Source organism: Orcinus orca, chromosome 13, assembly GCF_937001465.1.
Source record: "Orcinus orca chromosome 13, mOrcOrc1.1, whole genome shotgun sequence".
Taxonomy (NCBI): domain Eukaryota; kingdom Metazoa; phylum Chordata; class Mammalia; order Artiodactyla; family Delphinidae; genus Orcinus; species Orcinus orca.
In genome coordinates this window covers 52,916,202-52,942,914 of record NC_064571.1, presented here as the reverse complement: position 1 = coordinate 52,942,914, position 26,713 = coordinate 52,916,202, and the positions used below count along the sequence as shown (strand labels likewise).

General features: G+C 38.2%; 1 protein-coding gene and 1 non-coding gene across 2 annotated transcripts in view; both read left to right on the top strand.

Annotated features, from left to right (window-relative positions):
- Nucleotides 1-26,713, top strand: part of MSH2 (mutS homolog 2) — a 73,356-nt gene that overhangs the window by 21,848 nt on the left and 24,795 nt on the right. The window contains exons 7-8 of the mRNA XM_004264976.3: nucleotides 3,812-4,011; nucleotides 22,406-22,515. Of these exons, the coding sequence (XP_004265024.1) occupies nucleotides 3,812-4,011; nucleotides 22,406-22,515 (310 nt within the window). The remainder of the gene's footprint in view (nucleotides 1-3,811; nucleotides 4,012-22,405; nucleotides 22,516-26,713) is intronic.
- On the top strand, nucleotides 19,842-19,948 carry LOC117199514 (U6 spliceosomal RNA). The gene has a single exon (XR_004480762.1). It is a non-coding gene; the product is annotated as a U6 spliceosomal RNA (small nuclear RNA).

The window sequence follows — 26,713 nt, the reverse complement described above, 5'->3', positions numbered from 1 at the left end:
GCATCTGTATGTCTTCTTTGGAGAAATGTCTATTTAGGTATTCTGCCCATTTTTCGACTGGGTTGTTTGTTTTTTTGTTGTTGAGTTGTATGAGCTGTTTGTACATTTTGGAAATTAAGCCCTTGTCAGTCACATTGTTTGCAAATATTTTCTCCCAATCTGTAGGTTGTCTTTTCGTTTTGTTTGTGGCTTCCTTTGCTGTGCAAAAGCTTCTAAGTTTGATTAGGTCCCATTTGTTATTTTTGTTTTTATTTCTATTGTCTTGGGAGACTGAGCTAAGAAAACATTGGTAGGATTTATGTCAGAGAATGTTTTACAAAATTATTATCTCTTCTAGGAGTTTTATGGCATCATGTCTTATGTTTAAGTCTTTAAGCTATTTTTTTTTCCTTTCTTTTTGTGGTATGCGGGCCTCTCACTGCTGTGGCCTCTCCCGTTGCGGAGCACAGGCTCCGGACGCGCAGACTCAGCGGCTATGGCTCACGGGCCCAGCCGCTCCGCAGCACGTGGGATCTTCCCGGACCAGGGCATGAACCTGTGTCCCCTGCATCGGCAGGCGGACTCTCCACCACTGCGCCACCAGGGAAGCCCTTTTAAGCTATTTTGAGTTTATTTTTGTGTGTGGTGTGAGGCTGTTTTAACTTCTTTGATGTACATGTGGCTGTCCCAACTTTCCTAACACCACTTGCTGAAGAGACTGTCTTTTTCTCATTGTATATTCTTGCCTCCTTGGTTGAAGATTAATTGACCGTAGGTGTGTGGGTTTATTTCTGGGCTCTCTATTCTGTGGAACTTTATGCTCTTGAACAATGTTGGTTACTTATGATTCTGTGGTCAGCTTGAGAGGAAACAGTGATAAGATACTTGGTGGAACAGGAAAGAAGCATAGGGAGATTCTAGATCAGAGATGTCTTCTCTGTGAATACTTACCATTTATGGAGAGCGGCCTAAGGAGTTTTAGGAAAAGAAGAGGAAAAGAAAGATGAGGTAGGTGAAGCCAACATCAGGTTTCTTTCATCCTTTTCCTGACCCCCTTAAACTTCTCTTCCTGTTTTATCATGAGAACTCAGAAATTTCTTGTGATTGTTAGAACTCACTTTTTTAAACTGTTCTGGGCCGAAGAATCACTTGAGAAGCTCATTGCAATTTCACAGGTGGGCCCCAACCTTGGGGATTCTGTATTCCACCTCCAAGTGATTTTAATATGGGTAATCTTGGATCAAACTTGGAGAAGCCCAGTTAGAGCCAGAGGATTAGCTAGGAAGGCCCAAATTTGCTGTGATTTGGCTGCATCCCTGACTCAGTTTTGTTTGCTTTGTTTTTAAAATCTAGAGTACAAGCCATAGAAATATTTTCTGGAGCAGTGAGTGCCTGAATAATTGCTTGTTTATATAGCCTGTGACTGGTTCGTAATACAAGCTTGGTAGCAGATTATTTCCCCACTAATTTGGCATTTGCTACAACAAATATATCTACTACCAACTCCCTGAATATTATCTTGACATTCTATAGAGTTTGTTATTTTTCTCTTTACTTTCATCTTTTAAAGTGATTCAAGGTCCTTTAAACCAGTGGCCTAGCCAGGGGCTGTCCTCCCCTCCCCCGCCGCCTCTGGGACATTTGGCAGTGTCTGGAGACATTTTGGGTTGTTACTCTGGAAAGAGTATAGTGGGTGGAATTCAGGGATGCTGTTAAACAGCACAGAACAACCCCTCACAGCAAAGAATTATCTAGCCTAAATGTCAGTATTGCCAAGGTTGCAAAATCTTTTTTTTTTTTTTAACTTTTTACTTTATATCGGAGTATAGCTGATTAACAATATTGTGATAGTTTCAGGTGCACAGCAAAGCGACTCAGCCATACATAAACATGTATCCATTCTCCCTCAGGCTCCCCTCCCATCCAGGCTGCCACATACCAAGGTTGCAAAATCTTGCTTTAATATTTGTAGTCATTATATGATAACTACAGGGACAGCATATTTTTCCCTTCATATGACATGCTAGATGAACATTATGATGATGCAGGAATTGTAAATGCTGATGAAGAGATCAGTAAATAGTTAAGAAATTTAGAAAGCTGATTTGGCTCCTTTTCCTGTTCCTGTGCAATTTGAGGATTAATTTACTACTCATATAATTTACAAATGTAAGGAAAATGGTTGTTCATCTGATAGCGTTCTAAACCTAGGATCGTCTTCTGTGCCCATGCCATTTCCCCTACCTTTGAATGTTAAAGTTTACCTTTCAGCTATTACTTCAATACCATCTACTACATAGTTTTTCATAGTGCATGTTGTGACCCAGTGGTGGGTTGTGAAGTTAGTGTAGCAGGTGATAACTAGCATTTTTGAAAAGTTAAATACAAGAGAAAAATAAAAGAGTGCACCACATATAGTAAGAGTTAAGTTTTGTCTTGCAAAACCTATTTTAATTATATGTTGTCAGGGAGGAAAGTTTCTTTTTCCTACTACTCTCCTAGTTCTTTGGCTGTGGCCCTATGAATTGGACTGACAAAAGACAGATTAACAAGAGAAAAAACAAACATGTTTATGCTTACATGTGGGAGCGCTCAGAGATGAGTAACTCTAGGGTTAGTTGGAACTTGGGCTCATATAGCATCTTAGCAAAAGAACAATAAATTTTCAGAGAAGTGACAAGACAAAGGAAAAGGACTTTGAGTTCCTAGGGCTACAAATTGTGGGAAGGGAAATGTATGGAAACTAAAGGTAGAGAAAGCCTAGCTGGTAGGGTTATGTACGTTCCTCTGTTGCCATCTCCAGGCTGTTAAGGGTCTAAAGTTGAGATTAATTGTTGTCCTTCCTGGTAAAGAAGGAAGGGGGAGCACCTTGGTAAATTTATGTCCTGCTTTTGGGCAAATAGGGAGAAGGCAAAGAGCTTTCCTTCTTTCTGCTCCTTCTCAATTGTCCTCAACTAAAAATAGTCTTTAAGGACCAAAGTAGTCCTTATGGACACTAGAGTGGCATGTTTTGAGGTGGCTTATTTTGCCCGCTACAGTATCTGTGCATGTGTGTGCTGGGTCATGATGTAAAACTATATTTCTTGCTGTGGATTACAGGGAAAAAAATGGAAAGCCACTGATTCCAATAAATTACAAAAGCAATATAAGCTGTGTGTTTTATAGTTCTTGAAACAAGCTAAGATTTTATTTATTGATTTTGTGAAGCAATAAACTTATTTCAGTTTTTTAATTAGAAAATTTTGGCTTTTACTATCATGAGGTAATTTTAGAATGCATTTTGAATTTATAAGACTTTCTGATAGAATAAGCACTGAATTTGGCAACATTCTTGAATTGTAATTCTGTTTCGTTAAAGATGTTTCATTAAAGATCATTTTGGCTTTGTACTATCATGAGGTAATTTTAGAATACATTTTGAATTTATAAGACTTTCTGATAGAATAAGCATTGAATTTGGCAACATTCTTGAATTGTATTTCTGTTTCATTAAAGATCATTGTTTCCATGTGCAATAATGTGTCAATATCAACAGTCCCAATAATGAGATTCCTCTATTTAAGAAATGTCAATTTGATGAAAGGCAAACAAAATTGGGTATATTTCAGTATCATATGATACTACTTAACTAAACATTAATTTGGTTATTAACTAATCACAAACTGCTTACATCACAGTGTTATGGAGCTTTCCATCCTCTACAAAAAACTAACGTTTCAGAATAGATTCAAGCTTCTTACATGGAGTTTTTGAGTTGAGACATGCACCTAGTTGCCAAATTTTAGTTTCACACTAAAATATTTAAGATTAATTCTAGTATAATTTATTTCAGATTAAATTTAGTGGAAGCTTTTGTAGAAGATGCAGAATTGAGGCAGAGTTTACAAGAAGATTTACTTCGTCGATTTCCAGATCTTAACCGACTTGCCAAGAAATTTCAAAGACAAGCAGCAAACTTACAAGATTGTTATCGACTCTATCAGGGTATAAATCAACTCCCTAATGTTATTCACGCTCTGGAAAAATATGAAGGTAATAAAATGATTTTGTTTTTGTTTTCCTTCACTCTCAATATACTTAGCAGATGTTCTGTCCTTTTAAAGTTGGTTCTGGTGACTCATCTTTACGTTTTCCTAATAGGTTTGTATTGCCCTCTGGCTGTATCACAGAAGGCAGAAGTCATGAGACAATTTAGAATTTTTGTTTTTTAGAAATGAATATTAGGATTACGAGGTTTATTAATAGGTGTCTTGCACTAACAGTGGCAGTTAAACAGGATTTGATTGCTAAAGACTCACAGGACCCGAAATGACAGTGCTTACAAACACATGGTTTATTACGGGAAAAGGATACAGTCTAGCAGCCGCACTAAAGTAAGGATAATGCATCACAGCGAAAGGCTGTCACAGCAAGGGGGCCAGGGAGGTCAGGTGCAGGTACCTATAAAAAGGTCCTTGGTGAGGTGCACCTTCTCCGATCAGGGACCATTATTGTATGCAGAACACCCTGGAACCAGGGAGCCTAAAACAGTCTTGCTGGGCTTCTTAATATTTTGCTGGTCTTGTGGGCGTATTCCTGTTCTGTAACTAGTTTCTACAGCAGAGCCCTCTTAGGGCCTCAGTGAGACCAAGTGCAAATCATCGATCACATGGTGCTAAGCTGAATGAACCACCTTGAATCTCCTGGGACGAGAGATTACAAAACAACACAATTAGTATGTTTCATGCCTTGACCAGGGGTCATTGCCATGCAGGAACTTGAAGAAAATACCGGAGGCTAATTCCAGGCCTGCTGGAATTAACCTTTCCAGTACACCTATGAAAGAAAGTTAAGACAGAAGGTCTTGGTGGTAACAGTTGAAGTCAGAGGGAAGTTACTACAGTAAAGTAAGCAAAGTCATATATTAGTTAATCAATATAGTATTGGTGGATAAAATCAACTTGCTCTTACAAGCATAGTTTTTAACTTTAAGTGAACATTAATTTCTACAACAAATATTTTAGTAAGTACAAAGTTATATGTCTAATACATAAAGCATTTTAAGTTTCAGAGTTAAAAATCAACATCTCTTAGAGCTATGGAAAACAAACCTTTCAATATTATGAGAAAGCTTTATGAATTTTTTTGTAGGCAGACTTAAAAAACTATGATGACTGGTACAAAATAAGTATAGATTTAATTTAAATTTTATGGTAACCTTCCCTCTTATTTATCTAACAGAGTGTAAAAGAAGAGCTAACTGCTTATGGTTTCAGAGTACCACTGTATGAAAAGTATTGCTATTCTAGTCAAGGCTCCTCATTAGACTGATGAGGCTTAAATGCCCTAGAATTTAATTTAGTCCCACCAAAGTGGAATTAAAGAAAATGGGTCTTTAATCTTTTCTGTTTCACATTTCTTTAGTGTGGCTTAATTTCCCTCCTTTGTGCCTCAATTTCCTCGTCCTGTAAATGAATATCTTCTACTGCTACCATTTTCTGATTGTCTCCTCTGGCCTCATTCCAACAGGATCACTTGGAAGCACAAGGGGATTGACCGGTGTTAGGGATGTAATCATGGAGATAGGCTCTCTAAACAATTTACTCTTACCACTTAACATCAGCTGTTTTAAACATTTCTCTCACATCTCTTCCCTCATGACATCCTTGTCCCTGTGTCCTCCTCTTGTACCTGTACTCAGTGAAGTTTCTGAAAGCCTACATTTCCATATTCCATTCACTCCACTGGCTTTAGCCCTGACCACTGTACTGAAATGGCATTTGCTAAGTGACTGACTTGTTGCTAAATTCAGTGAACACGGTCCAGTCTTTATCTTACTAGGTTTCACTGGTGAGTGTGACAGGCTTTTTTTCCTCCCAGTTCTACTGAGATATAATTGACATATAACATTGTATAAATTTAGGTGTACAACACGATTTGATATATATATATATACTATGTAACCGATCACCACAATAAGTTAACATCGTCACCTCACTTAGTTTTTTTTCTTATGATGAGACCTTTTAAAGTCTAATCTCTTAGCAGCTTTTCGAATATACAATACAGTTTTTGTTTTTTGTTTTTATTTTTCTTGTGGTACGCGGGCCTCTCACTGTTGTGGCCTCTCCCGTTGCGGGGCACAGGCTCCGGACGCGCAGGCTCAGTGGCCATGGCTCACGGGCCCAGCCGCTCCGCAGCATGTGGGATCTTCCCGGACGGGGGCACGAACCCATGTCCCCTGCATCGGCAGGCGGACTCTCAACCACTGCGCCACCAGGGAAGCCCTTATTTTTGTTTTTTAATTACAGTCACCATGTTGTACATTACCTTGCCAGGACTTAAATCTTATAACTTGAAATTTGTACCTTTTGCCCACCTTCACCCATTTCCTCCACCCCCTGCCTCTCGCAACCACCAGTCTCTTCTGTTTATGAGTTTGGTTTTATTAGATTCCACATATAAGTGAGATCACAAAGTATTTGACTTTCCCTGTCTCACTTGACATAATGCCGTCAAGGTCCATTCATGTTGTTGCAGATGGCAGGATTTCTTTATGGTTGAAGGATACTCCGTTGTACATATGTATCACAGTTTCTTTATCCATTCCTTCGCTGGTGGACACTTAGGTTGTTTCCGTGTCTTGGCTGTTGTAAATGATGCTGCAGTGAATGTGGGGGGTGCAGGTATTTCTTCGAGATAACGATTTTGTTTCCTTTAGATATATACCCAGAACTGGAATTGCTAGATCCTTCTATTTTTTGCCATCCTCTTCAGTGTAGTCACCCCACGCCCACCCCACAATCCCCAGTTGTATTTTTGGGCCCCTTTTCACTCAGTACCTGAAACTTTAAACCTGGGATTTTTGAATGAGTTCTTGAAAGTATCCTGAAATTTTATGCAAAATTTTGTGTATATGTATTTTTGGAGGGGTAAAGGATCTGCAAGTTTCATCAGATATTCAAAAGTATATGTAAACCACCACCACCCCCCAAAAAATGTAAGAAATATTGCTCTTCATATTCTCTGGGGAATCTTTCTTAGTCCCTGAGATAAGCATGGAAGTTAGGAATTGGATTTGAAAGGCTTGGCTCTCTTCATGAACCTCTCTGCATATGTGTAGATTAATGTACTTGAGAGTTTTCAACAAGTCAGTAATTCCCTACTTTTTCGGTGTTACACTTAATATAAGTCCTGTGAGATATCATACCATTAGACATCATCACATATAGACCTGTGAGATATCATAACATTATGTAAATCAAATGCTTTACATTGTCAGTTTGATAACTGATGTCCAGTTAAGGTATTTGAAATCACCCAGCCTAGAAAATATTAAAGGAGGAAGACTGTTCCAAGTTTCGTGGTGCTTAGAGCTGTGTATTTTCTTTCAATAACATGGAACATTGGAGAATCTAGGTATATCCTAGTCACTGGGAACCTAACTAATTTCTCTTGAGTTGATTTACAATATTAGTTTCAGGTGTACAACATAGTGATTCAGTATTTTTATAGATTATACTCCATTTAAAGTTATTATAAAATACTGGCTATATTCCCTATGCTGTATAATATATCCTTGTAACTTATTTTACCCATAGTAGTTTGTACCTCTTAATCCCCTACCCCTGTGTTGCCCCTCCCCCCTTCTCTCTCCCCAGTGGTAACCACTAGCTTGTCCTCTGTATCTGTGCATCTGTTTGTTTTATTATATTCATTTGTTTGTTTTATTTTTTAGATTCCGCATATAAATGATAACATACAGTATTAGGCTTTCTCTGTCTGACTTCATTAAGCATCATACCCTCCAGGTCCATCCATGTGGTTGGAAATGGCAAAATTTCATCCTTTTTATGGCTGAGTAATATTCCATATATATATTTATATATATGTATGTATATGTACACACACACACACACACACATCTTCTCTGCCCATTAATCTGTTGATGGACACAGGTCCCTTCCATATCTTGGCAATTGTAAATAATGCTGATAGGAATATTGGGATTTGTGTATCTTTTTGAATTAGTGTTTTCATTTTCTTCGGATATATACCCAGGAGTGGAATTGCTGGATCACATGGTAGTTCTGTGTTAAGTTATTTTTTTTCCATACTGTTTTTCACAGTGGCTGCACCAGTTTACACTCCCACCAACAGTTTATGAGGGTTCCCTTTTTTCTACATCCTCGCCAACAATTTCTTATTTGTGGTCTTTTTTTTTTTTTTTTTTTTGTGGTCTTTTTAATGATAGCCATTCTGACAGGTGTGAGGTGATGTCCCATTGTGGTTTTGATTTGCATTTTTTGATGATTAGTGATGTTGAGCATCTTTTCATGTGCCTCTCTTGAGTTTAAAATGGCATTTTGCAGAGTTCAGCATAGCTCCTTAGCCTACTGACTTCATGGAGAAAGTCAAAACTGAGGCTAATTTATGAGGAAAAAACAGATGCACTCTCCTTAAAAGTAAAATCATTAAAAGTTTTAAAAAATATATTTGTATATTACTAGAAATTGAGTGTATTCTGCCATCTTGTGATGTTTTGGTTTTGATTAACTCTAGGTTTAATGTTATTTTAATGTTATTCCTGGGGAAAAAATGAAAAAAAGTAAATTCAGTGACAGCAGAGGGCAGCAACAGTTTAGAAAGTAGATTTGCATTGAGTGATAAAAGCTCTACTCTAAATTATCTTTCTCCTGTTAAAAAAAAAGGCTATGTGAAAAATGTACTTGGCCTCCCTTATTCCTTATCTTTTAAAATTGAAAAGTTGAGACACACATTTGCAGCAACATGGATGGATCCAGAGTTTATCAAACTAAGCGAAGTAAGTCAGAAAGAGAAAGACAAATACCATATAATATCATTTATATATGGAATCTAAAATACGACGTAAATTAACCTATCTACAAAACAGAAACATTCATAGACATAGAGAACAGACTTGTGGTTGCCAAGGGGGAAGGAGGTCGGGGAGGGAAGGATTGGGAGTTTGGGGTTAGCAGATGCAATCTATTATATACAGAATGGATTAAAAATGAGGTCCTACTATATAGCAAAGGGAACTATATTCAATATCCTGTGATAAACCATAATGCAAAAGAATATGAAAAAGAATATATACATGTAACTGAGTCATTTTGCTGTATAACAGAAATTAATACAACATTGTAAATTAACTATAGTTCAATAAAATTTTTTTTAAAAATGGAGGCACAACCTAAAACAATGGTATTCTGCATTTGGAGCAAATTTCTGATAGTGCTTAAAACAACTCTAAGTATCTAGATTTTGTTGATGAATTTTATTGTAACAGCTATCACACTGAGGTATGTAACCCTTCCTTCTGCCCACATCCAAGTAATCATCCTTTTCTGTTTCAGTATATTTAAAAACCTTACATGTGCTATTTTCCCTCCCCTGGTCATTGCATCCTCCTCAGTGAACCCATAGTAATCTTTCTTAGCACGTCTGATCATATCATTTCTTCACTTTCGGTTATGAACACATTAATTTGTTTCCCATAACCTACCAGAAGAAGCCCCATTCCTGTGCCTGGCTGGCTGTTACTTCTCAGTCAGCCTCCCTTATACTCCCTCACCTACTCTTCTCCTCACTGTACTGGTTCTCCAGACTGCTCTGATTTTTTATGCTTTTCCCCATGTTTTTCCTTTGTCTTAAATGCCCTTCACTACCTTGTCCACGTGATGGAACCCTACTAATATTTAAGATTGAGCTCAAATATCACCCTTTCTGTGAAGCTTTCTCTGCCCTCCTCATGCAGTTTTCTGGTTTCCATAGCACCTTCTGCTTATCTCCATTGCTTTTTAACCCTAAATAACATAGTAAGTTAGTCTAATAATAATCCCCCCTTTTAACCTGATTGCTCAGTTTCCTTCTAAATAGAAGATAAGAATATGAAAACAATTTGGCATTTCTGAAAAGGAATCTGCTTTACTAATGTAGCACTTTTTAAAGTTTAGCCTATAAAGCTGCAATTTAAGATCTGGTTGGATTTTGTATTTTGGAGATATTTTCTTTAAAGTTCGTCTTTATCAGTTTATAAAAGCAAGGTAAACTCTTTGTAGTAATTATTCTGCCATCCAGAGGTAACCATTATTAATATTTTGCTTTATGTTGTTTCATTCTTTAAGCAAAATTATAGAAGGTCAGTTATGCTTAACACTTTCTTTGACAAGGAAGACTTGTTGTAATGTAGTTCATATATTAGGAAACAATTTGAGCATAATGTGAATTTTTTGTTGCTTATGCACATTTTGCCCATGGGAAACACTGGGTGAATGCAGAAAATTGCACCCAGCTGAACTGAGCAGTGTAGGCATACACAAAATGTACACAGACACACACCTCCAACATCCACCATGTGTTCATGAGCCACACTCATTTGCATGTGGTGTTACAGCTTTGCACTCACTGCACTTCAGAGGACTCACCATTTCACAGTAACTTACAAGCTGCAGCCTTTTGGAAGTCCACCTCCACAAGCAAACTTCAAGTCTTTTGTGAGGTAAAATGCATTATTTATTGTAGTATTTTTGTATTTCCTATACATTTAATTTAATTTAACATGTGTAAAACTGCCCTTTAAAATTTTTTTGTTTTTTATCTCTTTTCTTAATTTTATTTATTTTTTCATGGAAGTATAATTGACTTACCCAGTTAGTGTCAAGTCATAGAGGTTAAATTATGGCAACTAACAATTAGTACTATTTTTACTATTGTAAAATCAGTACTATTTATTTATTAAATGTACAATTAGAACATTTTTATCCCACCAATATATTCTGTTTTTTTTTTTTTTTTTTTTTTTTTTTTACGGTACGCGGGCCTCTCACTGCCGCGATCTCTCCCGTTGCGGAGCACAGGCTCCGGACGCGCAGGCCCAGCGGCCACGGCTCGCGGGCCCAGCCGCTCCGCAGCACGTGGGATCCTCCCGGACAAGGGCACGAACCCACGCTCCCTGCATCGGCAGGCGGACTCTCAACAACTGCGCCACCAAGGAAGCCCCCACCAATATATTCTGTTACACTTTTGCATACAGCCAGTTCTGTTATAATGCAACATATGCATCCCTGTGCAAAACTGTGCAATAAAAACTAGTTTACAAGATAAAAAAGAGGTCAAGGCACAACACTCAGAAACTTTATCAGTTACATTTCTGGTCACCAAATGTGTGGAGGTTTTGCCCCACACCAAGTGATTTCCTGTGACACTGACTGGATGTTCTGCAGTTTAACTCAGTTGTGACACTGTCTCCCTGGGAATAGCATCAGATTCCATAGGTTAAGGGTTCAATCCCACAAGCCTGGTACCCTGCAACCTCTCTACCCAGTCTCAAGCCCAGGGTATTACCTGTACTTCTGACCAACCAGTTACAGATGAGGTCCCAATGACCCCCTTCTTGGGTTTAATCAATTTGCTAAAACAGCTCACTGAACTCAGGGAAACACTTACTTAACACTTAACAGTTTATTGATAAAGGATGCAGATGAACAGCCAGATGAAGAGATACCACAAGTCTCGGAGCGGCGGGGGGGTCCTGAGCACAGGAGCTTCTGTCCTGTAGAGTTGAGTTGCGTCACCCTGCTGGTGGATGTGTTTGCCCTCCTGAAAGCTCTCTGGACCGAACATGCCCCCCGCCACCACTACTGGGGTTTTAGGAAGCTTCCTCACGTAGGCATGATCAATTATGAACTCCATTTCCAGCCCCTTTCCCCCCTCTCTGGATAATGGGGGAGTGGGGGGTAGAGCTAAAAATTCCAAGCTCCTAATCATGGCTTGGTCTTTCTGGTGACCAGCCCCCATTCAAGAGCTCATCTCGGGTCACCTTATTAGAACAAGAGATGCTCCTAGTGCTCTTGTCACTTAGGAAATTACAAGGGTTTTAGGAACTCTGTGTCAGGAACCAGGAGCAGAGACCAGTACATTTTCTCTTATCTCACAGAGACTAACTAGCATGGTGTAAAATGATACTCATAACTAATCAGTGGAATCAGAAGAGAAAGTCAGCATAGGAAAGAAAATTACTGTTTTGTCAAAATGACAATAGTAAGAAAGGAAAATGAGGTATATTGTCAGGGAAAGTATTACCTGCACATGAAGGAACGGAAACAGGTGGCTGTGCTCAACAAAAGGGGTGACGTGACCCGAGAATCTGAAAAGGAAGAGAGGGCAGGGGCCATAAGGGAGGATAAGAGGCCAAAACTATAGGGCGGCTTGTTGGTGGTGGAGGAATAACGGAGGTGCCCTTGTGCTAAAGGTTGTTATTCAGAGCGATTGAATTATTTTGATCTTTTACCATGATTGATTGCATTTCAACTGTTGGCTTCTTTGCTAATTTGGTAATGTTTTGGCTCCAGCCTCATATTTGTGTGAATACTGTAAACTTTCATTAGCAGCATCTTGCTAGCCTTTTTTCCACTTACATGAATTTTTTTTTTTTTTTTTTTTTTTTTGCGGTACGCGGGCCTCTCACTGCCGCGGCCTCTCCCGTTGCAGAGCGCAGGCTCAGCGGCCATGGCTCAAGGGCCCAGCCGCTCCGCGGCACGCGGGATCCTCCCAGACCAGGGCACGAACCCGTGTCCCCCACATCGGCAGGCGGACCCTCAACCACTGCGCCACCAGGGAAGCCCCACTTACATGAATTTTTAAATCCATTTCATAAATATATTTAAAGGGTCAGATAAAATTTAATTGTACTTCATAAAACTTCTAGGTTGGAGTTAAGGAAATTACGTTATATTAGTCAAGGGAACATGGGCATAGAATAAATTTTTAAATCTTTGTTAATTGAAACTCATGTCTTTTTATTATCATTTACCAAAATATTTACTAGAACAAGGATGTTAATACTAACTTGATAATTAATTTAGACTTTAGGTTGGTTTTTCCGGTCATATTCTATTTGGAAAGTCTGATTCAGCAGATTTGTGACTAGTGGTAGGCCTTGGACCTGAGTTAGTGTCTGGAGGACACATGTAGGGAGGCACCTCATATCTGTTACCCAGAACTCTCCTATAGTTCATTTTGATTTTAGTGTTACTTGCTCATTTAACTTGATTAGAAAATCTTAGTGTCTTTTTCTTAATTATTTTGCCAGCCGTTTCCAGTTACTTCTCAGTTACATTAAATAAAATGTAAATGATTTGAGAGAGAAGACGTTTACCAGTGAGTATCAATAATTTAGGTGCAATTACAGCCAATTTACCCAGCAACCTCAATTTTGCCAGACACAGATCTGGGAAAGTCTTCTCGTGGTGGGAAGTTGGGGGCCTGTGCTGTGGTTGGTGTCTGCCTGTGGTGAATAAGACCAGGCATTGCAAGCTCGTGCCTGAAGGGGCCCGTCAGTTTACAGATAATGAGGCAGAATGGTGGGCTGATACTCTGATGAGCTGGGGAAGTCATGGTCTGACTAAAGTGGACTGCTGCTGGTTGGACTACCTGATTATCACTGAATGGGAATTCTGACTGAGGATTTCTCATATGGACACATGTTTCAAAGTCTACTCTGAATTCCTCCCTCTAAACTCTGCTTTTGGTGTTTTCTCTCTCTCAGTAAATGGCCCCATTATCTACCCAGTGGTCTAAGCCTTGGGAATCAGCCTTAACTGTTGCCTCTCCCATTTTGCATTCACTCAGTCACCAAGTCCTGTTGGTATCGCATCATATATATTCTTCACCTCGGACACCTTTCCATCCCACTGCCAGCACCCTAGTCCAGGCTATAGCATTTCTTACCTGAATTAACTGTCAGCCTCCTAATGCTTTTACTGTCTCTTGTCTTGGCTCTTTCTAATCCTTTCTCTTTGCTTCAGCCAACTGTCTTTCTCAATATGTAAATATATTTATAAATAAAAATATAAATGTCTTGTTAACCCTTCAGGGGTTTTTCACTGCCTTTATATATTTACTGCCCTTATATTTCACTGCCTTATATTTTTGTGCGATTACTTGTCTAATGTCTGTTTCCCTCACGTGCTATAAGGGCAGAGACAGGGCTGTTTTGGGGTTTGACAGGCCCCTCATAAATTGTTGCCTCTGCCTATCTGTCTGTCTATCCTTTCTCTCCTAGGACTCATTGCCAATGTTTCTCAGACTTTTTTGACCATGTCTCACAGTAAGATACACATTTTCATTTGACTTAGTGCATACCCATGGGTGTGTCTATGCAGTGTTAAAAAACAGAATTCAACTGAGTGAATTTTAAAGATCTTATTGGCTTTATTGAACAGTTCATGAATTGGGCAGCATCCCATCCAGGAGATAGAAGGGAGCTCTCTAGAGCTGTACAAAATGAAAGACTTTCATAGGCAGAAGGGAGCTGAAACAAGGAAGTTATAAAAAGCAGGTTGGTTATTGTAAGATTACTTTCCTTTAGGGTATTGTAGGGGTCTGTCAGGTGTATTACCTAACTGGTGCTGATCAGGTGATTCCTGATTGGCTGGTTTAAGATTCCATTTCTGGGGGAGCCGAAACTGTAATTAAGGTAAACCTTGATTTGGGGACACGAGGCCTAGCATAAGCGACTCCATTTGGGGCCTGTTGTCTGTTTTAACAACATGTATACATGGTATATATAAAAACTGAAATAATTATATAATAAATTGTATAAGCTGAAATAATATGTAAAACTGAAACAACAATACAGTGTACTTTGACATTTTTCAATGAAAAATGCTAAGATTTATTAAATTTATGATGGAGAAAAGTCTGCAATTTGAAAAAACAAACTGCATTTGTTTTTTGCATCTGTTCAAGTGAACTTGAACATCCTCCAGATCTCAAATATACTGCACACTCTTTGGCCTTTGTATGTGCTGTTCCTTTAGAATCAGACATTTATCCCTTCCTGTCTCACCTGGCTTTGTTGTCTTCATCTTTAGATTTTCACCTTCAAAGTCATTTCTTTGGCTAGACCTACATTTGAGTACACTCCTGTCCTAGTTATGCGTTTCCAAAGCACCCTGTATTTCCCTGTCGTCATACTTGCCATCCTTCTTAGTAATTAGTTTAATGACTGTGTCATCTCTCCCCGACACCTGAGTGTACGGTATGTCCCCAGGGAACAAGTATTCCAGCCCAACTTCTGACATGTAATAGGCCTTCAGAAACTTCTTTTGGGAGAATGAGAAAATACCACTTAGTGTAGAAGAGAGAATGTGTCAGAAAGGAAACTGAAAAGCAGTAAAAGAATGGGAAAGTACTTAGTGATGAATGGTTGTGCTAGGGGTTCAAGATGCTTTGTCTTACCATTGTTATTTAAGAGGTCCTGAAAGCTTACGGTGTTCTTTATTTTACTTTAGTGTCTATACTAATAAAGGTATGTTAGCAAAAATTGATTAATTCATTGCTTACATCATAACAAAGGACTGGTACCCAGAGGTTGTTAGGGCAGATAAGGGAGAAGCAGAAACAGCGAGAAGGTTTAGCAAACACTTGGAGTACTCACTGTGTTCCTGACACTGCTAGCTGCTGAGGCTGTGATAGGACCCCAAAACAGTCTCTGCCCTTATAGCATGTGAGGGAAACAGACATTAGACAATGACTGTCACACAAAAATATAATTTTGATAGATGTCATAAAAGGAGAATTCTAAAGTGGTATATCAAGAAAGTGCAACATTTTATTTTGGGGCAGTGCACATGCCAAAGTGGTTTTCATTGGTGTTTTTGCCACTTGACAAGTAGCCGTGGGGTTTGCGGGCTCCTAGTTCCCTGACCAGGGATTGAACCCGGGCCCCAGGAGTGAAAGCGCTGAGTCCTAACCACTGGACCGCCAGGGAATTCCCCTGAAAATTAGCCTTTCTAAATTCACTAAGGATAGTCTCCATAGCATTTCTCTCAATCGATGATTAAGTAGCATGAACATAGGCAAGATGGAGAAAACAAGTCCCCAAAATGGTGTTAATACACCAGTTAAGGCTTAAATTTAAAGCTGGCCAGGGCATCATTCCAGGAGTATATTTAATGAACCACTTACCTTTTTTTTTTTAGTATTTAAATATTTATTTATTTATTTATTTATGGCTGCATCGGGTCTTAGTTGCACGCGGATTCTTCGTTGCGGCATGCGGGATATTTCCTTGCGGTGCGTGGGCTTCTCTCTAGTTGTGGCGTGCGGGCTCAGTAGTTGCAGCGCATGAGCTCAGTAGTTGTGGCTCATGTGCTCAGTTACCCCACAGCATGTGGGATCCTAGTTCCCTGACCAGGGATCAAACCTGCGTCCCGTGCATTGGAAGGCGGATTCTTAACCACTGGACCACCAGGGAAGTCCCTGAACCACTTACTCTTGATAGACTTATGGGCTTTCAGTTTATCCTGAAATTTGTTATAATTTTTATCATAGTAAATGATGATGAAATGTTTGATAGTGATTAAATTATGCTTTGGGTTGTTACAGAATTGTAAGTACTTATGCTTATTGACCTAAACATTGCAGCAGTTTCTGAGGCACATAACAGCATTCTTTTAAAATTTTTCCTTGTGATGAGAATTCTGAGGATTTACTTACTCTCTTAACAGTTTTCATACGTATCATACAGCAGTGTTAACTGTAGTCGTCATGCTGTACATTATATCCTCAGTGCTTATTCATCTTGTAACTAGAAGTTTGTAGCTTTTGACCACCTTCCTCCAATCCCCCTCCCCTCCCAGCCACAAATCTGATCCCTTTAACTATGAGTTGTTTTTGTTGTTGTTGTTGTTTTAAGATTTCATGTATAAGTGAGATCATAAAGTATTTGTCTTTCTGGAGTTCCCTGGTGGTGCAGTGGTTAAGAATCCGCCTGCCAGTGCAGGGGACACGGGTTTGAGCCCTGGTCCAGGAAGATCCCACATGCTGTGGAGCAACTAAGCCCAAGCACCACAACTACTGAGCCTGCGCCCTAGAGCCCGCAAGCCACAACTATTGAGCCCGGGGCCACAACCACTGAAGCCCACACGCCTAGAGCCTGTGCTCTGCAACAAGAGAAGCCACTGCAATGAGAAGCCCGCACACCACAACAAAGAGTAGCCCCTGCTCACCGCAACTAGAGAAAGCCTGCGTGCAGCAATGAAGGCCCAATGCAGCCCAAATTAAATAAATAAATTAATTAATTAAAAAAAAAATAAAGTGTTTGTCTTTCTCTGACTTATTTCACTTAGCATAATGCCCTCCAGGTCCATTCATGTTGTTGTAAATGGCAGTATTTCCTTTTTTTTTTAATGGCTGAATAATATTCCATTTTGTGTGTGTGTGTGTGTGTGTGTGTGTGTCTGTGTGTGTGCGTGCACGCCACATTTTCTTTATCCCTTTATCCATCGATGGATACTTAGGTTGTTTCCATATCTTGGCTATTGTAAAGAATGCTGCTATGAACATGGGAGGTGCAGATACCTTTTCCGATTAGTGTTTTGGGTTTCTTTGGTTATATTCCCAGGAGTGGAATTTCTGGATCATATGGCAGTTCTATTTTTGATTTTTTGAGGATCCTCCATACACAGTTTTCCATAGTGGCTGTACCAGTTTACAGTCCCACCAAGAGTGCTCAAGTGTTCCCTTTTCTCTACATCCTCACCAGCATTTGTTCTCTTGTCTTTTTGATGATGACGATTCTAACAGGCATGAAGTGTTATCTCATTGTGGTTTTGATTTGCATTTCCCTAATGTTGAGCATCTCTTCATGTACCTGTTGGCCATTCATATATCTTCTTTAGAAAAATGTCTATTCATGTCTTTTGCCCATTTTTAAATTGGATTAATTGGGGTTTTTTTGCTATTGAGTTGTGTTGTTAGTTTTTTATCTATTTTGGATATTAGTGCCTTATCAGATAAATGTTTTGCAAATATTTTCTCCCCTTCCATAGGTTGGCTTTTCACTTTGTTAATTGTTTCTTTTGCTCTGCAGAAGCTTTTTGGTTTGATGTAGTCCCACTCGTTTATTTTTAATTTTATTACTTGTGCTTTGGGTATTATATCCAAAAAATTATTGCCAAGACCCATGTCAAGGAGCTTCTCCCCCATGTTTTCTTTTTTCTTTAAAAAAATATTTATTTATTTATTTATTGGCTGTGTTGGGTCTTAGTTGTGTCATGCAGCACCTTCGCTGTGGCATGTGGGATCTTTCATTGCCGTGCATGGGTTCTTTGTTGTGGCACGTGGGCTCTAGAGTGCACAGGCTTTAGTTGCCCTGCGGCATGTGGGATCTTAGTTCCCCCACCAGGGATCGAACCCACGTCGCCTGCATTGGAAGGTGGATTCTTAACTACTGGACCGCCAGGGAAGTCTCTCCCCCATGTTTTCTTCTAGGAGTTTCATGTTTTCAGGTCTTAACAAATTTAAGTATTTAATCCATTTCAAGTTAATTTTTTGTAAGTGGTGCAAGATAAGGGTCTAGTTTCATTCTTTTACATGTGAATATCCAATCTTCCCAGCACTATTTATTGAAGAAGAATGTCTTTTCTCCATTGAATATTCAGCAGCATTCTCAAAAATGAAATCTTCAGCGAGTTATAAATGAATCTTTAGGGGCTGACAATGAATCTAGAGTTCTTAGTGAAATTATTGAATTTGATTGCTTAGATATTCCCCATTTTGATGCATTTAAGGAGTTAACAGGGACTTCCTTAGCAGTCCAGTGGTTAAGACTCTGTGCTTCCACTGCAGGTTCAATCCGTGGTCAGGGAGCTAAGATCCTGCATGCCAGGGCCAAAAAATAAAAATTATTAAAAAAAAAAAAAGAAGCAGCAGCAGCTAACAGTTATTTCCCAGTGTGATCTTTTGTATTTTTCCTAGGTGACTGTTGCATGTATCAGAACTAATGACCTGTGATTGGTTGCTTCATAAGCCCCTTGCTCCCTTCATAATGTCATTCATTCAGCATAGAGTTATCCATTGCCTACTTTGTGCCATGCATTGTTCTGGGAACTACAATGGTAGATACGACAGATAAGGTCCCTCTTCTTATGGAGGTTCAGTAACAGTGGAAGGGTAGAGAGAGAGAGAGAAATGAGCAAGAATTTCAAAGAGTAGTAAGTACAACAAAGAAAGCATAATATTTTGATGTGACAGAGTGACTTGACTGGGCCAGGAAGATGCTGGACATGGTGGTCAAGGATGGCCTCTCTATGGAATTGCTGTCTCAGGTGAATCTCAAATGATGACAGAGAGCTCACTGTTAAGATCTAGGGGAGGCTAGTGGGGCCAGCTAGTATAAGTACCTATAGCTTGACTTGTTGAAGGAGTGAAGGGAAGCTAGGGTTGTCAAGCATAGCGATAGAGAATAAGGGCACGCATGTTAGGAGGTGAGGCCAGAGAGGTGAGGCCTATCCAAGGTTCTTAACATTTTTCATGCTGTGGACCCTTTTGGCTTCTAATAAAGTCTGTGAACCACTTGTCAGAATAGTGTTTTTAAATGCGTAAAATAAAACACATAGAGTTAAATAGGAAGCCAATTATATTGAAATACACTTATCAAAATATAAAAGAAATTCTTGAGAAATAAGTCCTTTTTATTAATGCATCAAGTAACATGATCTGAGTGAAGTTCGAACTTCTTTAATTTTGAACTAATGAGTTTAAATGTTAAAGTTATCTCCAAAAAACTATAATATGATATGAAAATATATCTGGAATTTTAATTGATGACAAAGACACAAGTACTGATGATACTACAGTGGTTTATTACTTAATTAACAATGGAAGAAAATGCTTGATTCCAGTTAGAGGTTAGAGAAAATGAAGATGGGATTTACTTCTCTTCTTTGTTTATGTACTACCTTGAATTCAAGGATCTATGGACCTCTGTTTAAGAGCCTGGGATAGATCATGTAAGGCTTTTTAGGTTGTGGTAACTAGTGGAAGATGGAGTTTATCAAAACCCAATGGTGATGCTCGCTTTGGCAGCACATACACTAAAATTGGAACGATACAGAGAAGATTAGCATGGCCCCTGCGCAAGGATGACATGCAAATTCGTGAAGCGTTCCATATTTTTAGGTAATAGTGTTATTAAGATTTTATTTTAGTTTCTGTACTTCTGTAATTGAAAACAATCGTACTGAAAAGTATGTTATTTTGTTACTAGAAATAAACCAAAAATGATTTTTAAAAAAACAACAACAACCCAATGGTGCCCATCAATTGATGAATGAATAAATAAAATGTGGCATATCCATACAATGGAATATTGTTCCTCAGTCAAAAGTAATGAAGTACTGATGCATGATACAACATGGATGAACCCTGAAAACATTATGCTGAGTGAAAAAAAGCCGTCACAGTATAATGTGATCCATTTATATGAAAAGACCAGAATAGGCAAATTTATAGATTCAGAAGGTGGATTAGTGATTGCCTAGGCTTGGAGGAATGGCAGGAGGTTGGAAGGAAATTGTAAGTTACTGCTAATGGGTACAGGGTTCCTTGTTTCTTTTGAGGGCAGTGACAGAGTTTGAAAATTGATGGTGGTGATGGTTGCACAAATCTGTGAATATACTAAAAACCATTGAATCATACACTTTAAAATGGAGAATTGTTTGGTATATGATTTATATCTCAATAGAGCTGTTATTTTTAATTAAAACCATAACCAATTGGGGGAAAAAAAAACCCAGTTGGAAATTGCCAACTGGGACTCAGTACAAATTACAAGTAGGGGAAGGAATTCAAGATGCTATTGAAGGCTTTGCAGGATATGGAACAAGTGAGCAGAGGAAGGGACTTTAACTCTGAGAAGAGCTGCAGCAAGGTGTGAGGGGCTAGAGGACATGTTCTGAAGTTTATACAGGTACTTCTGTAATAATACTACTTGTGTTTTCTTGGAAAACCTTACCTTCTTCGAAGTCATGTGCTAGAAAACAGAACTTACAGAAAAAAAATAGAGATAAGGTAGACCTCAAAATACGAAAAATTTTAAGTGATTAATAACAAAAGCATTAACCTTTAATAAAAACAATAGCCTGCGTAAATCTCCATTGCATTTGTAGCCAGCATCAAGTGACACTTTGCAGCTTTAAAGTCTGGGGCTCATTTCCTCCTTCGAGATGCCCTTTGAGGGCATTTGCTTCAAATGTCAGTTTCAACAAAGTTAAAAATCTGAACCGGGTATATAGAATTCAGTTGAATAAAAAATTTCTTTTTAAACAGTGGCAAATGTTTTTGTACTCTTCATCTATACTCAGCCTTTCCACATACCTTAACATAGTGGAAAGTATAATGGCTACTCTGAGGTCTTTGTATGTTGCTAAGCTTACTCTTAATTGTGTGAAAGCTTTCCCTTGATCTCTTCAAGACATTAATGGGCTGGGGGAAAAATCATTCGTGAACCAGTGCCACCACCATGTTTTGCTGCCATCATTCCCCTCTTTACCAATAGCATATGAGCTAATTCAGAATAAAGAACCAGGCATTGTAGCACAACAGACATTATGTGGGCAAAGTTGTTTATAGACTGTCTAATGTTTCACACATATGTACTATTTTCTAAATATGTCTAGATGCTGTTGTGATTAATAATAAAATATGAATTCTCTCAATAGTTTTACTGATTGCCATCATAACGTTTTCATCATTTTCTCAATCAAGAGCTACCAATACGTCTGGAAAATGTTGGGAATTGTTGCTTTGGAGTGAAATGCAGTATGGTAGAGATTACTTGCAGCATTCTCCTAAGGGAATTTATTGGAGATCAGAAGAAAATCCTTGTGTTATAACCAATAATAATGCGTGGTAACTATTGCTGAGCTTCTGTTGTGTCAATTACTGTATATATACTAAGCATAGTTGTCTTATTTATTCATCTTCTAGGTAGCTGTTGTTATTACTCCCATTGTAATAGACAAGGAAAAGGAGGTTCCATATCACAGAGCCATAGATACCAGAGCAGGGATTGGCTTCCAGGTCTCTCTACTCATGCCTTTTACACTATAGACCCTGTTGCTTCACTTACTTCTCCTCACATAATTCCCCAGCATGTGCTCTTGAACAGCATCAAGCGAAGTTCCATTTACTTGTGGCTTGATTTAACCTCTGTTAATTGGAGCACTGTATTATTAATGGAAATTGGGGATTTATAAGGTAAGTTAGATATTTTATTTTAATGACTTCAACTTTGGGTTATTAAATCTAAAAAGAAACGCTATTCATTTGGTTGTAATTAATGTCACGTTTCTGCATCTATAGTACCTCTTCTGAAGGCGATTAACAGACATGCAGGGCAGGCAGTGTTTTATTAGTAGGAAACTTAGAGTGCCAGATCATCTCCCTTACTATATAAGTACTAAACACATTTGAATTAAGATACCTGAGTGAGTAGTAACTTCAGAGATCTGCTACACAGTTTGTGCCTTTGGGATCAAAGGCTGCTCATTATTGCAAATTTTCATGATTTGTAGTTTTGTATTTTTAATATAGGACCTATTTATTTATTTATTTACTTTTTGCTTTCTTTTAGGAAAACATCAGGCATTGTTGTTGGCAGTTTTTGTGACTCCTCTTATTGATCTTCGTTCTGATTTCTCCAAGTTTCAGGAAATGATAGAAACAACTTTAGATATGGATCAGGTATGCAATATACTCTTTAAAACAAGCGGCAGAATAGTTTTGAAAAGCAAAGGCACATCAGAAAACTTTCCAGATTTCTCTTTTTAATATTTAATTTCGGCACTTTTGTAAGGCACCTTTGAGACAGTGGATGTAAGATTAAGTGATGGGAAAAGGTTTTTAAACTTTTTTTTAATAACAATCATTTCAGTGGACGAAAATTAAGAAAGATTAACAGAGGAAGTGAATGTTGGGCATAAGTGGCCTGGTTAAAGGAAATTTCATAAATAAAAGATTTCACATGTGCAAGCTGAGTTTTGTTTTAATTCCAAGAAAGAAGGAAAGTTATAGTCACTGGAAAAGGGAAAGGTATAGAGGTAAACATAGAACGTAAGAGAAGTCAGCTTCTCTTGTTTTTTTTTCCACGTAGAGAAGGTCTTTGGGGGAGGAGGTTAGAGTATGGGTGTATCTCCTGAGTAGTTGTATACTAAAAAGTTAACCATGACTCTAAATACTAATACTTTGAAATTTTTTACACTAACTTTCCTGTTAAATATAATCATGCAGGAAATATGTGCTTACATTGTTCTTATTAAAGAATAGTTAGATTCTTTGCATTCTTCTTGATAACTGGATTAAGTGGAGTTAACATTTGCCATATATGATGTTGATTTATTTTGTTTTTACTGGATCATTAACTGAAATTTAAAGAAATTAAACCTCGTTTACTCTGTGCTCTTTGGATTTTAGAAGCACACGTGTGTGTGTGTGTGTGTGTGTGTATAAATGCTCTTTTCTGGTAATTTGTCAGTGATAGGACAACCTTTTCCATTTACTTGTAGGTTAAACAGTCAGAAAACTTGCATCATTCATCCTTTGTTTAGGAAAACTTGTGTTTTAGCTCTTGTTTCCTCTGTAATGTTTCTGTTAGTGGAATGATTTTAGGTGCCCAACTTTTAGATCATTGGGAGCCCAGCAATCTGTTTTAACAAGCCCACCAGGTGATTCTGATACATGATTAAGTTTGAGACCCACAATATTAAGGCATGGAGATAGCAACTTAGAAGTTTCTAATAAAGCTGGCCACAAAGGGCAAAATCAACTGCAGCATTTCATCAGAGCTTTGCCTGGCCTCGGGGTTCCTTCAAGTGTGTAAATAGGTGTAATGACATGGAAAAGTTCAATTCTTGCTTTCCCACCTCGATTTTAGTCAGAGTTTTTGTTGACCATCAAGAGCTACACATTTACTTGCTTTCATTTAAAGGAATGTTTACAAATATCCAACTCTGCCCAGTCACAGGTAAGGCCACATCCTCACCTGTTGGGAAGAAGGGGGCAGCAGTATCCAGATGTTTAAAATCTTTGGATTTTAGAAGCACATGAATGTGTGTGAGTGCGTGTGTTTGTGTGTGTGTGTCATCTGTGTGTGTGTAGGTATAAATGCTTCTTTTCTGGTAATATTTTGTCAGTGATAGGGCAGTCTTTTTCATTTACTTGTAGGTTAGTGTGCTTGTGGGTAGTTTTCCAGAAAGAGATTTAAAATACCAGGATATAAATTTTTAAACTGTTTTTCTTTATTTAGTGCATTTCTACTTATAAATGGAACATATAGTATTAGAACAAGTGAAACAAAATGATGGAAAGGAATACAGAGTCAAAAATGACCGTCCTTGATTTTTCTCCTTCCCTCTTTTCAGATGAACAATGTTAACAGCCTGGTGTGCTTTCTTCAGCTCCATTGTATTATCCTTATTGTGGGTTAAGGATTTTTACTTTGCTCTGAAATACTTGACACATATCTGTTAAACTAGAATTTGCTGTGACTGTAAAATAGTAGTCAGTGTTCACTCTTGAATGACGCTATGGGATTAGAGCGTTATAAGATTTTATAAATGTCTGGGAAGAGTGGATTGCGAAGGTAAGCAGTGCAATAATTGGTTGGATATAGACTGCAAAAGAAGAGGTCATTTGTCCTCATTTCATTGCTGTCACTTTAGATACGACAAGCCCCAGTTTTTAAATCTGAAAGTAGAATATTAAGTAGTTAATTTTGTAGGGGAAGAAAACTTTTCTTCTCCTTTCTTAGGTTCATTGTTTGGGGGACTGGTAATTAAACTGACCAAAAAAAAAAAAAAATTTAGCAAGAGAACAGACTTGGAGTTCACAGAAAAATGTGACTCAAGGAAGCTGTTAGAATTTGGGAATATTAGGGGAAGGGGAGTGGGAGAAAAGGCACTTATTGTAAAACAAATGGCTTTTAGGAAAGATAAATGAGCTCTTTGGAGAACAGATGGAAGATATGATAGTTTTGACTTCCCTGGTTGTGAAACTCCCTGGGAAAGGACTTAACGACAATTGAGTTCTTTGGGGAGGCTCTGCTTTTAGGGAGATAAGAGAGTTCAGAAACAAAGTCTGCTCTTACGCTTTCATCTCAATATAATTTTTATGCCACAGTGACATGTTGTGGACCCCTTCAACATTAAGTACTGTGCCAGTAAGATGTGAGTTATGGGTTTGCTTTTTTAAAATTTTCTGAGTAGATTATTTGTGGTTAAACTTAATATCAGTTAGGACTCTTTATTTTTGCAGGTAATCTAAACTCTCAATATACCTTGGCTCATGAAATTTTAAGTCTAGAGATACGGTAGGCTTTATTTAGAGTCGCTTTATTCAGCAGCTCTGTGAGGCCATCCAAAGGACCTAATTTCTTGATCTCTTCTATTTTTTTATGATTTAAATTTTGACCTAAGGCTGGTTCCTCTTTTGGCTCTAGGATGGCTACCTACCAGTAGCAGTTCATGCCATATTCCAAGAAAGAGTCCTGAAGTTTGTCTTGATGGGACTATTTAAGCAATGATTGTGGCCAGAGAAATAGAATGGGATGTTTGGCCTAAGATACAAGGGGTAGGTTATTTCTCTAGTTGGAGATACACAAAGTAAGAGCACTACTGGGAAGGGAGAAGGAGGGAAATAACTGTTGTAAGACCACCAGGAGTGTCTCCTAAGATTCTGTCTTTATTCTCAGTTACAAACTTTTAAACTTAGCTCAGGTTATGAGGTGAATTCAAACCTTCACTGTCATTGTAGATATTTGTAGTGAATTTAGGTATTTCAGTTACGTGACTCAGAACCACTTTGAGAAAACCTCAAGAGGATATCAATCATTTCATGTATGATTTCATATTTTCTACCTGTGCACTTAGGAATTCATGTGATGAGACGAGCAGTCATTTATATGAGTGGTTGGGTTAATTTTTGTTTTTTCCTAGGCTTAGCTTTTTATATAAATGCGTTGGGTGTTTTTTGTGGCTGCTTTCCATAAATCTTATAGAAAGGTTTTTGTTTTTTTTTTTTGTGGTACGCGGGCCTCTCAGTGCTGTGGCCTCTCCCATTGTGGAGCACAGGCTCCGGACGCGCAGGCTCAGCGGCCATGGCTCACGGGCCCAGCCGCTCCGCGGCATGTGGGATCTTCCCGGACCGGGGCACGAACCCGGGTCCCCTGCATCGGTAGGCGGACTCTCAACCACTGCGCCACCAGGGAAGCCCCGGGTTTTCCATTTTTGAAGTAAATGTAGAGCAAAACTACCCCAAGACAGGGTTCAAAAAAAACAGTGATTTTTCACAAAAATGTAAACAATATTTGTTTATTGGGTGATTCAGTGAGATGTATTAAATTTTTAAACCTTTCTGTATGTATTTGGACCATTTTATCTTTGAATCTTAGTTTTTACATACACTTATTACTGATAATTCATCTACTATTGGAAAAGTAATGACTTTAGATAAATTTTTATTGAAAATACTGGGACAGAAGAAATTGAAATAGTTTTTAAAAAACCACAATTAAATAATCCTCATACAACTATATCATTATTGTATAAATATATGTAAGTTATAAAGATACTTTATAACTTTAAATTAACTATAACTTTAAATTAAATATAAATACTTTAAAGTTTTTGTACTCGGAAACGAAAAAGAAATACAAAACACGGAAGTATTCATATTCTTCCATCTAGAATTAACTGTCAAAATGTTGGCATTTTTTCTTATTGTTGTCCTATAAAAAACAAAACACTGTTTTTGTAAAACTGATACCTATATAAAATAGCATTCACACAATGCAGAAAGGTAGAGAGATAGATGGTAGTTAAAAATATCCTCCACATCTACCACCCAGAAATAACTGTTACTAACATTTAGTCTTTTCTCAAGTATG